This window comes from Octopus sinensis, linkage group LG1, assembly GCF_006345805.1.
Source record: "Octopus sinensis linkage group LG1, ASM634580v1, whole genome shotgun sequence".
Taxonomy (NCBI): Eukaryota; Metazoa; Mollusca; class Cephalopoda; order Octopoda; family Octopodidae; genus Octopus; species Octopus sinensis.
The window spans coordinates 40,714,759-40,728,188 of NC_042997.1; the positions used below are offsets into that span (position 1 = coordinate 40,714,759).

A 13,430-nucleotide genomic window follows, 5' to 3' on the forward strand; every position below is an offset into this window, starting at 1 on the left:
CTCTACAACGAAAGATATTCCAGTCATTATAATGTTCTTTTTTCTTTTCTCAGACTATATTATTCGGCGAGTCCGGCCAACATGAGGGTGGTTTTGTGAAAACTATAATTTCCTTACTACATGTACGAAGACATGTTAGATGAGTTTTATGATGATAGTGGATAATGTTCGTTGTTATCACTATTGTCCTTGTTACTGTACTCGCTGATGAGTCTTGATCGAGGAAACAGACCTACGATCAAAAGCATTCCAAATGTGAGCATCAAATCCCGCAAAGATCACATTTGCATTCCCCCCTTCAGAGGTCGATTAACTAAAGTACTCTTCTAGGACAGTTGATTGGAACTGTTAGCGTCGGACAACATGGTTTGCGGTGTCTGTTCCCGTCCTTTAGTTTCAGTATTCAATTCTCAGAAATCCCATCTTTATATTCCATTCTTCTGAGATTGATTAAATAAAGTATCAGTATTGGATTAGTGGAACTGTTAGAGCTTCGATAAAATGCTTAACGGTATTTGTTTCAGATTTTGTTTGTTCGAATTCTGCTGAGGTCAGCTTTGCGTTTCGCTCTTCCGAGGTCGATAAAATAAAGTACCACTTAAATTATTTGGGTGCAGCCTTTCCATCCAGCTCTTACGTCATTGGGGTGCCGCTGGGCCAAAGGTGTTGAGATCAGGAGGGTGACTGTGTCTGCTTGCGACGACACGAGCATCTACAATTGAGTCAAAGCGTAGCGTGTACTCCAAGCAGGTCGTATCAGGTTGCTATTGACTGCCGAATTACTTATCATTAATATTGTTATTATTATCATTTGAAGAAATGACAGAATTCTAAATTTGACAGAATTCTAAATTTAATGACTTGGGGATTTTAATTACACTATTTGGAATTGCAGGCTTCAAAAGGTAATGAGATAGACTTTGCCTTGAGAGACACTGAGAAATGCACTGGGATCAATTTATTTGATCTTTTCTGATATTTCATTCATTGTTATAAGTCGTTATTATCATTTCTATTTTTATTATCAATTTTACTATAATTATTGTTTATTCATTGTAGGGACTTCCATGTTTGGAATGAGTCTTGGTTTAAACGCCCTGATTTACCTCCAGGTTATGATGGTTGGCAGGCTTACGATGCCACCCCACAAGAAGTCAGTGAAGGTAAACACATTTTCACTAATTTTTATTGTACTTGTAATTTTTTTTTGTATACTTCTTGAAAAATATCCTCCACTACTTTCATAAAATACATTACATTTCTTTTTGCAATTTCTTTTTAACAAAACAAAATTAAAATTTTATGCAGCTAATAATGAGCCTAAGACTGAATAATTTACGCAGTTTAATTTAGATATCTAGATAGGATACGTAAATAAATTAACTTACCTATTAATGATAAATGCCATGTATGTTTAAACCACAATGGCTGTTGGCTTCAGGTGCAGCACAAGTAATTACATGATCGTATTACTCAGTCTTTACTTGAACTATTTTTCCGTGTTACCTTTGTATGCTCGATTTTGCCTGCAAGAAGAAAAAAACCATTCCATCTAAACTAGCATGGGAAATTTTCTTATAAAGAGCAAGACGCAAAGCGAAAAGCGATCGGTTCTTGATAAAAGCAAATTTCAATGATAAAATATTGAACTCTGATGTGATACATAAAAACTAAAGCTACATTCATTGAATGAGCCGCGGGTTGAAGTAGTCTTTTGTTGATCCCATGTTACACAAATTTATTCAGCTTCTGTTTTTATTTTCAAAGTGGTTTGTGTCAACATTAGAACCCTCTGACGTACTCATTTTAATGACTGTCCTTGCACGCTACATAACGTCTTCACATGTCCCAGTTTCTTTTTCAAATTGCTAATATTTTCTAATTTATTTTACTGGGTTAAGGAATAATTCATGAACAAATGGTGTCAAAAATGCTGTTTTGTCCACTTGACATTCAATTTTAATGATCTAAAAATACACAAAAATAAATTAAATTAAAAAATCAAAACACATTATGTTGTCGAGCAAAGAATTCTCTTTCGAATAACAAAATATTTTGCTAATGGGTTTTATGTCTGCATGCATTTTTAGATTTGAAAAAAAAAACGCTCATGGATTATTCCTCAACCCAATATTTCAGTGACAATTTTAGAAATTTGCGGTAAAGAAACATCCTTAATATAACAAGACATGCTTAGATTTCTGTGACGTATTTGTAAATTATTGATTGTAGCTTATTTCTAAAATCTTCTACTCATTAACTATGAGAATCTCATTAGCCACAAAAAATTAAAAAAGAATTATTTAAAATTAAAATCGAAATTGGACTGCTCGGTGAATTCACTATGAAAAATAATGGTTTCTAATTTAGACATAAGGCCAACAATTTTGTAAGAAAAGGTTGCATCGACGCTACCGACTCCATTACTTGATTGATGCTTTAGTTTATCAACTCCGAAAGGGTGACAGATAAAGTTGACCACGGCAGAATTTAAACTTAGAACGTATAGAGTAGGAAGAAATGCTGTAAGTCATTTTGTTCATCACTCAAATTACTCTGCCAGGCTCTTTGCCTTTCAGTTATGTAGGTGATGAAGTAATAAGGAGACAGTAAGAGCTCTCAAATTGTCAATTCTTTTTATAGATACTATTTTGGTCAATTGTCTCAGCTCTAGTACACGCCTAAAATCGGAATTGATTTCGGTAGAATATGAACTAAGAGAATAGGACAAAATACAATGCTGTTAGCAGTCAACAGCCATGTGTTTCAGCAACTTACCCCCACTTTTAAATAATGATGAAACTACTGAGAATAATTGAATTCTGATTGTTTACTTACCTGAAAACGCGTTATCCACTAAGTGTCTCTAAGAGCAATGTTTTACAACGTTTTCACAAGGCTAGGTACCTGGAGATTTTCAAGAACTGATTAAATCTGGAGATTTAATCAGTTCTTGAGCGGTACTTATTTCATTCATCCCTGGAGAATGAAAGATATTCTTGACCCAGACAGTCAATGTATACAGAATACAAAAACAACGCAGCTAAAAAGCACAGACACGTATTGTGAAGGTCTTCGTTTTCAATCACTCTATAGCCGTAACATAACAATGATGATATTTTCCTTACATATGCAGTCTCAAATACGAAGAACCAAACAGTCCATTAGATCAATTCCAGTACTTGATTGGTACTCTATTTTATCGGCCCTGGTAGGATGAAAAGCATAAATTAAACTCTGCAAACTTTGCACTCAAAAAGTAAAGAGCTAGAAAAAACACTGCAAGGATTTTATCCGGCGCTAAAGAATCACCAAATCTACCGCAATATTTTTATTAATTTGCTGTCGGCGCACATTCATGCATTAATGATTCCTTCCATTGGCGCAAGGCCACAAATTTGTGACAAAATAATCGATTGAAACGACACCAATGAAAGACAAAGCTTGAGCAGAATTGATGTAATTGTTATTTGTGAATTAGCTGTAATAGCGTCAGTGACAGCTGCAATTTTACCTCACTTCGTTTTTCACATGCATGATGCTGAAACAAGAATGATAATCACAAAAATTATCATTTCGAGACAAAGGCAAACACTTTTTAAAGTAAAATCCGTTTCTTTATAAACACTTTTGGGGAAACTATTTCGAAACTTTCCTCACTGATCTGAAATAGATTAAATGAATTTCTTTATCCTATTTTTACTTTGAACCGAAAGCATATAAATACAGCAGTTGTAAGCATTTATTCTGATAGGTATTAACGTCAGTCAGGAACTTATTTCTAAGCATTAAAATTTTTTTTTTTTAAAGAAAACATTAACATATTCTACATAATCCTTAGCGAAATTCCTTTAAGCTATTACATTGAAAAGTGTTCTTCAGAAACAAATAGTATCAGCAAAGATCTGAATATAACAATGTATTGTTTAAAACATACAAACTTACATGCAGGCACAGACACAAACACGCACACACACACGTATATACATATATGTGTGTATGTGTATATCAATATATGTATATACGCCTGTTGTCATGTCCTGTTGTTATTATTATTATTATTATTATTGTTGTTGTTTTTTTGTATTATTTTTGTATTTATATTCGTGTAACATCGTCCGTTTTTCCGTCCTTGTTTTGTATACATTCGAAGCTTTTTTCAAAGGAATCTAATGCTCTTAGCTTAGTTATTCCTTGGGGCTGGCCAGATTGGAGCAATCTCAAGATTAATCAGCGGAAATTGCGAGGATGATTCGGTTCTTGACTGAAGATTAAAGGCTTCGAATGACCCGTGCGTGTTTTTTGTATCGTCTTCTGGATGTTTTGCGTTCTTGTCCCATTTTGTATTTTGATATATATATATATATATATATATATATATATATATATATATATATATAATAAATTCAGGGTGAATACTTAATAAATGTAAGCACCTGTATATGCCAGCTAGTAGCAGAGGTGAGAGGATATATGTACCAAATGAAATATGTTCTGTTTTTTAGTTCATTTGATACATATTTATATGTATGGATGAATGTATATATATACACATACAAGATCACTTCGCTTAAGCATTGCAAGACTAATAACCTGGTGTAGAACTCAATAAAAACAGTAGACACCGAGTACTTCTACTCTGTACCGTTGAGATCTGACTGATTATTATTATAATCACTAAATGAACGAACACATACTTATTATATTAAAACTCTGAGTAGACTATCTTTCCACTCTAGCTTAATGTATTGAGTTCTATATCAGATAATATATGTATGTAAATATGTATATATACACATGCATATATTATATATGTATATGTCCGTGTGAGAGAATGTAGCTGATGACCAGTTACAGGAAATTCTGCTTAAAGGTTTGTGGAGATTTTAGCTGTCATAAAATACTGTACTTTACTCTACCTTTGGTATTCGAGGTCTCACACGCGATCGTATATATGTGTGTCGATGTATACACGTGATATTTTGAAGCATTTGTGTGTGTGTGTGTGTGTGTGTGTGTGTGTGTGTGTGTGTGTGTGTGTGTGTGTGTGCGTGCGTGTATACATATGAAGGCACGTGGCTTAGTGGCTAGGGTATTCGGCTCGCGATCGTAAGGTCGCGAGTTCGATTCCCGGCGCGGTGCGTTTTGTTTTTGCGCAAGAGACTTTATTTCACGGTACTCCAGTTCACTCAGCTGGCAAAAATGAGTAGTACCTGTATTTCAAAGGGCCAGCCTTGTAACACTCTGTGTCACGCTGAATCTCCTTGAGAAGTATGTAAAGGTGTACGCGTGTCTGTGGAGTACTCAGCCACTTGCACGTTAATCTCACAAGCAAGCTGTTCCGTTGATCGTATCAGCTGAGACCCTCGTCGCCGGAACCGACGGAGTGCTCCTATATATATAATGTTCTTAAAGAAATAAGGATTACAATCCATGAACAGATATTCATTTTATCGATCTCAGAGTGATGAATTACAAAGTATACTTCAGTTTGAACTTAGTAGAAACTTTAGACTTTAGATAATGAAAGCCATTGAATTATTCTTTAAACATTATATGAAATCGATCAGCTTATTTATATAAATATAAGAGAATATATGCAGTACCAAAACTAAGTGGATCCTGTTGGTGCCAAAGTTATTCATTTTAGCTGTCTGTTTGATTTAAGCTAAAATAAATGAAATGTAAATGATCAAACCTAATTAGTAAATCTTTTCTGAAGAACGATTTTGTCATTGGTAGTTTTTCGAGGAGTTACATGTTTGCTATTATTCTCGTAATGTATTAGGCCACTATAAATGTGATTTATATATGTGAGATATGTGTGTGCGGGGGAGGGGTGTATTTTATTCAGAAAGGATTTGGAATTTAGTTTAAAATGACAAAAATATATCCCTATAAGAACATTAGTGCTCAGCCTAAGAACAGTGTTGTTCAGCCCCGAGCAGACCTATGGTCTGAGGCTTTCTGAACGTTATTGCTCTGTCTTTTCAGACAATTTATCCAGTATGTCCTTGCATGCTATAAAGGCATTAGAATGAAACTCAGAAAATACTTAGCTAATATTTCAACCAGGTCGTTCGAGCCTGCAATGGTAAGGATGAAGTGGTGATGATAGTAAACAAAATCGACTGTAAAAGTTAGATTTGCTAAAAGCAACGCCGTTTACAATACGACTAACGAACAACGAGAAATCAAAGGAATCTACTGAGATTGTAACAGCTTTCATTACCTGGGATCACATGGGATCAAATGAAAAACGAATGCAAAGGAAGCTCTGATCTTTCTTACAGCAACCGACATTGTGCGAATGGCTGTGGATGATCATCAAAATAATGAAAGAAAAGATTCTACCCTTAAATTACAATCGATGATGATACTCAAGATCGATTGCAGATGCTTTTCTTCACTAATTAAGACATGCAATTAGGATTTGTTTTTAGAGCGCCACTTTCCACATTTTTGTAAGAGAACTGTTGCATATTGAGTGAACGCCATCTGCATATTTATATACTATATTGTATACTTTGACAAGGATTGCTATATTAGAGTTTAAAATTTCCATTTATCTTGTAGCTGTACTAAAACCTTTTTTTTTTTTTTTGCTGTTGTTGCATCCACTTCTGGGCAGAACTAAACCGATTACATAATCTGGATTTGATTCTCAGTTAGACTAATGTCACTAATGCCATTGACACACACACACATGTAGTTCGTTACAGAATCTAATTTTGTCTTTGTTATAAATGACTGTTTTATGTAGCTATACGTGTTGAATCCAAATCTGCTTTATGAGCATGTAGGAAGCTAAAATAAACCGCTTTAGTGCATTTCTTTCTTGAATCAAGTTATGAAACTCAGGACTGAAATTTAATAGGTTACGGTATTGACCATACCCTTCAAAAATCTTGTGGTTGTAACTAAAGTTATAACACTATGTGACAGCATTTGCTCACTCATATCTTACGCTTTTTTTCTTAATAATTTGTGGCGCTAAGCCCCACATTCACGTTAAGTTTTTGTTCCGTAACATACACCTATTTTTAAATATTTAACAAAAAAGTACTTACAAATATATATTATCCTAGCCAGTATCATCATAATGATGCTGTCCAATACAGATTTTGGCACCTTACATGTTAGGCTTATTCTTACATATATTTGATGTGCTGATGGCCTTGCTTTTTGCTTTTTGAGCCAAAAAATTAACTTAACTAACTTAACTTAAACATCCTATGATTTTTACCCTAGTATCTCTAATCTGGTCATATAACTTACCCTTTTTATATACTGGTGTCTTCACTTCTGTGTTGCAACAAGACCTCGAGCCTCATTGCATATTACATATTGGTATCTTAGAAATTAGGCAAGCTATGAGGTACATCTGGGATGTCGATTCCAAAGGTGTTATAAATTCTGCCTTGTCGGCAACGATGTGCAATTTTGATTTAAGAAATAACTTTATTACATGTTGTTAAAGCAACTACATGCTACTAAATTAATTTATTTACCACAAATGCTTAGAATAAAGATGATGAGTGAAAATAGTGTCTGTTTTAGATACATATGCAATAAATTTTCTGAACTCAACATGGAATAACTTAAACCATGGATTATTTTTTTCATGGCGCCCTGATAAGTGAGCTTATAAAAGATACATATTTCAGAGGTTGCACAAAAGTGAATTTTGTGCAGGGTCTTCGTTTATTCTGGTTGTCAAAATCTTTTATAGCAACCTTGAGGCAGACAACTACTCTAGACAAAATATAAAAGAATGTCCAATACCACCAATGACACTCAGTGAAAATGTAATAACGTTATAAGAGATGTAATAGGGAAAATTGGGAACAGGGAAATAGGTACAAATATGATGAAAGACTATTGTTGGAATCTTTCAGCAAGACTGATCAAGTAAATATAACTCTAGAAAGGATTATTAAAGAAACTTTTTTATGTTTCTTTATAACTGATAATTAAGCATTCTTTTGTTATAATTTCTATAGATTCTAAAGACAGACGAAATGCCGCTAAAAATTTTGCCTGGCGAGTTAATGATTCTGCCAGTTTGCTGTCTTTAAAGCACGTAAAATATTAACAGCATTAAGGCAGCAAGCTTGGTAGAATCGTTAGCATGCCGTATTGTATAGTTGGTTGCTTTTACAGTTGTAATATTGTCATTGTTTTTTAACACTTCGTGAATTGTTTTTGCGCTGCTTTGCAGCGGTTTTGCTGGTGGTGCTTTTTCTCCGCTTTACGGAGAGTTAGCCAGGTTAATGGCAAAAAGTAAAATGTTTTACTCGGACCTTAGTGGTGCTGAGTTGTCTTCTTCAGAGGAAAAACTGATAATAGCAGTAAAAAAGATGGACAGAGATTTAGGTGAAAAGAACTTTGCAGAAGTGATAAAAGAAAAGAAAAAAGGTGGACTTATCAAATATTGACAAACGCGGTAAAATGACACACAGAGAGGGTGAGTGACGTTAAGTTGTCACCACCCCAGAAGATATTGTAGGAGATGGAAAAAAAGATCTTGGTGTATAAGGTATACTCGATAAAAGAAAGAAGATTGGAACATGCGAAGGAGGAGGAAATTGAAAAGATTATGGTGTATAAGGTATGCTCGATAAAAGAAAGATTTGAACATGCAAAGGAGAAGGAAATTAGAAAACCTTTATGCTCAGTAATGAAAGAGATAAAATATTTAGGAAGAGGAAATTCATATGGGACTATTGTTGTCCATTTTAGGACAGAGGAAGTGGCAAGGCTTCAGGTAGTGACTACGGCGAGAACAAAGTGATCCTTCTACCCACTAATCTTGGAAGAAAGACTTCCAGGATTAGGGTAGAAGGAATCCCGCCAGATATAGATGTGGCTTGGGTTGCGGCAGCAGTCCTCTTCGGAAATAAGGAGGAGGTGACCGTCATCTAGGCTACAGAAATAGAAGGAACAAAATGGAAAGGCAAGGCGCTAGGCCTAATAGTTCAAGCGGAAATGGAAACGCTGGAAGGACTCGTAGAAACGGTGTCGATCGGAGAGTCGTTGCTAAGAGTGTGGGAGGAGGGAAGAGTCCCTCGTTGTTTTAAATGTGGCCAGAAGGGCCACATTAGGGCACACTGTGCCACACAGAAAACAACAGAACTACGTTCTGAGATCAAATTCCGCCGAGGTCGACTTTACCTCTCATCCTTTCGGGGTCGATTAAATAAGTACCAGTTACGCACTGGGGTCGATATAATCGACTTGATCCGTTTGTCTGTCTTTGTTTGTCCGCTCTGTGTGTAGCCCCTTGTGGGCAATAAAGAAATAAGAAAACAACAGAAAGAGAGGAAAAGGAGCCAGAAAAATACAGGAGGAGATATTGGAGGAATCACAGTGAATGGAGGAAGTATAGACAGTAGTTGGGAAAAAGAGAAAGAAAGGACAGAACGAAATGGAACCCCAAACCGCCCCCATCCCACCCACACCCGCTCAGTCCCACCCTCTACTTGCAGACACCAAACTCACCCATTCCTCTCCTTTACAAAACAAAAAGAAAACAGACATCACAGGATTTACAAAAGCCCCCTCCCCGTGAGAATAATTGTTTGTTTGTTGATAGAGGAGACAGAAAAGGATTTGATTTATGAAGTTAAGAAGTGGAAAACGGCAAAATTTGTGAACATAGAGGGATACACAACCATTGTAGGATGGCAATTGTGTGTACTGGTGACTCAAAGCCAAAAAGATGTGATATCCAAGTACAAAAAGGGAGTTATATGTTGGAGACTGTACGCGGTCTTAAAAAAGTTAACGGATAGTACGAGGTACAACGACTTAATAAAGGAGCATGGAGTGGATATAGTAAGGGACGCGCCTTATAAATGGTAAAAGGAAGAAATGAGACTGCTTGATGGGGCAAGTAGTCCATTTTCATATTCATTTCATTGTTATCATGCATGTACATCATACGTTTTTAATTTTAATTTTTATAGTTATTTAATTGTCTGTCCCCTCGTGTGTTCTACTAATATCTGTGTATACCCTTTATGGGAAATAAAGAAATAAGAATCGCTAGCATGCCGGGTAAAATCCTTATTGACATTTCTTCCGTCTTTACGCTCTGAGTTCAAATCCTGCCAAGGTCAAGTTTGTCGTTCATCCTTTCGGGGTCGACAAAATATGTACCATCCGAGCACTGAGGGCGGTGCGAACGATTAGCACCCGGCTCCATAATTTCTGGCCCTGTACCAAACTTTGAAATCAATATATTAACAGCGAAATTATAGCTAATCATTAACCAATTAGATAGGATAACAAGGTCAGAAATATACTTCTAAGTATATTTCTACAATGTAAGCGTTATCTAAAATTCTTAATTTCAACGCGCGTGTCTGCAACCATATATATAGATGTGTGCCATATATTCGAAAACTAATGGTATATTTGAAATCGTGTTTGAAATATGCAGAGAATTTTTTAGATTATTTTTTGCCAGTGTTATCGATTTGTTTAGAATATTTGCAACAATATTTAATATCATTTCCTTTGCTATCTATTTTTTTTTGTATTAATTCATTTTTTTTTTCTTTGCAGGTGTCTTCACATGTGGCCCTGCTCCGGTTAAAGGTATAAGGGAAGGCGATCTCCATTTAGGATATGACACAAAATTCCTGTTTTCTGAAATCCATGGAGACCGTGTTCACTGGGTGTTGGATTCTATGGGAAACATGACACCCTTTGCAGTCGAGAAGAATGCTGTCGGTCGTTCTATCAGCACGAAAGCAGTAAATACAATTTCTAGGGATGATTTGACTCAACATTACAAGTATCCGGACGGTGAGTTCTTATTACTAAGTGCAAGCACACTGCCCTTTTTCTCTCTCTCTTTCTCTCTCTCTTTCTCTCTCTCTCTCTCTCTTTCTCTCTCTCTCTCTCTCTCTCTTCCTCTTTTTCTTTCCTCTCTTTCTCTCTCTCGTGATTTTTTTCTTCTTGATTAACGTATTATATACCGTATCACAGTAATAAATACTAACATTGAAAAGAAAAATAGAAAAAAGAAAATAAAGTTAGATATTCTTATCTCGTGACTCATCAATTCCTATTCTTCTGGGAATACTGTAGCTTTTGCCATTATGTTTAGATGAATGAGATTCTGTTTCTACTTGGACGGCAGCCAGTCTGCAATTGGATGTAATCCTAAAACGCGCTGGCACTTCTGAATCTCTCTTCTATATGCAAAGGTACACGTTATTGAGGTACACAACATAAGCTAATAGTTTAGACACAGTTGTTACGATTTTTTTTATAATGCACGCTAGTAATTTCTAACGCAAATGAAATTTGAGTGGTAGTTGATCTGAGCTATATTATCTGCAAGGACTACTTAGAGATTAATGGCATTGAAGATTTGTCAGAATGGAAGTATATCAATAAAGTTGATATTAAATTGTTTAGCTCTCGGCCAGCCCTGTGTAATCAGGGCTGACCGAGATATAAATATCTAAGGCTTTCCTGACTATCCCGCCTTCACTTCAGACAAAATACATCTAGAGTACCTTTCCTTTTTACAAAATAGTAAGAAGGGATTTGAGAGAGATTTAGCTACTGTTTATAGTCGTTCGAGAGTCAATTCGACACCACCTTCTTGGCTCGTATAAAGTGGATTTTCTTTGATATACTCGCTTCCTATAAATCAAGCACAAATGATCTGAATCTTTTGAAATTTAAATTCTCTTTATTTCGTTAACAGGTAGTCCTGAGCTAGCAGCTTGCATGGAGAAAGCTAAGAAACACGCACTACGATCTCTACCCGAAATTCCTGCCCCGAGCAAAAGTGACATTGACTTTACGTTTACAGGAGAGGGATATCGAACTGGGGATGTTAGTGCGTCTCTTCGAATCAAAAATAACTCGGCTTCTTCTCGCATTATCTCTGTACACTTGTGTGCAGCAGCTGCATATTATACCGGCGTACCAGCGAATGATTTAAAAGAGAATTCCAACAATGCACAGCTTGAACCACATGCAGGTTTGTAGTAATCCGTGAATATTATTTTTTGATTTATTTCTTACCGATATCTCATCATTGTTATGACTATTTATCAGCAGTTAGTGGAAGACAAAGCTCTCGACGAAATGTGTTGCAATATTTAACTGTAATATTTGGTCCTTTTATATTCTTTAATTCAAATTCCGCCGAGTTTCATTTTGGGCTTCAGTCTTCTGGATGTCGATAAAATATGTATTATTCAGGTGGAACTGGTTTAGTCGAATATTCCTTCCTACAAAATTTGTGACTTTATGGGTATATTACAAATCATGAATATTTATTTTATTCTCAGTGATATAATTATTTACAATAAAATATTTGAAATTATTCAAGACTATATCTAAATAAAGACGCATTCTGACTGAACAAATATTTATATGATTAAGCCAGAGATTTAACTCTGCGGGCTTCAGTTTATAGGCAATCTCGAACAATATATCTTTTAGAAACATTCTTAGGATTCATCGTTAGATGGCAGAGGGGGGAAAAAAAGCAGTATTTCACTCCATGTCAAAAGATTGACGTTTTGCCGACAGTATCAACAAAGCACAACAAAGCACAACACAACACACACTTTCTATCAAATACGATTACGAACATCGTTTTTGGATTTTATGATGACTGTTTTTCCACAATACTCAATTTTTTTGGAAGCATTCCGTCGGTTACGACGACGAGGGTTCCGGTTGATCCGAATCAACGGAACAGCCTGCTCGTGAAATTAACGTGTAAGTGGCTCAGCACTCCACAGACACGTGTACCCTTAACGTAGTTCTCGGGGATATTCAGTGTGACACAGAGAGTGACAAGGCCGGCCCTTTGAAATACAGGTACAACAGAAACAGGAAGTAAGAGTGAGAGAGAAAGTTGTGGTGAAAGAGTACAGCAGGGATCACCACCATCCCCTGCCGGAGCCTCGTGGAGCTTTTTTAGGTGTTTTCGCTCAATAAACACTCACAACGCCCGGTCTGAGAATCGAAACCGCGATCCTATGACCGCGAGTCCGCTGCCCTAACCACTGGGCCATTGCGCCTCCACTATACTCAATTAGCAACTTCGATTACGGAGGGGTCATGTAAGAAAATTGGATCGAGATGCTAAGTGCAACTCTGCATCTGTGCTTTTTTTCCCTTCACTCTTGGTAGCTGAATGCGTTTCTTCGCCAAAGTTTCAATCTTCCACTCCAGTAGTGAAATCAATGCGAAAGTCGAGCAATGGGGTCTTCCATTTCTGACGAATGGATGTGGCTCCTCTTCAGACAATTTCTTCAGCTGTCTTTAAACCACTCCTCTGATGCACTAACCGGACAATGTGACTAGTTAAAGACGATCCTACGGGGAAGAGGTGAGTCAATCATGCACATTATATATTTGGAAAAAATGTGGGTTCACAGCTGCTTTTTTAC

At 36.2% G+C, this 13,430-nt stretch overlaps 1 protein-coding gene across 3 annotated transcripts in view; it reads left to right on the forward strand.

The window, feature by feature from the left end:
• LOC115212385 (protein-glutamine gamma-glutamyltransferase K) overlaps window positions 1-13,430 on the forward strand; it is a 427,663-nt gene that overhangs the window by 401,403 nt on the left and 12,830 nt on the right. For all 3 annotated transcript variants that reach the window (XM_029781270.2, XM_029781286.2, XM_029781278.2), the window contains 3 exons: window positions 1,060-1,163; window positions 10,570-10,812; window positions 11,726-12,004. In XM_029781270.2, coding sequence (XP_029637130.1) covers window positions 1,060-1,163; window positions 10,570-10,812; window positions 11,726-12,004 — 626 coding nt within the window. The remainder of the gene's footprint in view (window positions 1-1,059; window positions 1,164-10,569; window positions 10,813-11,725; window positions 12,005-13,430) is intronic.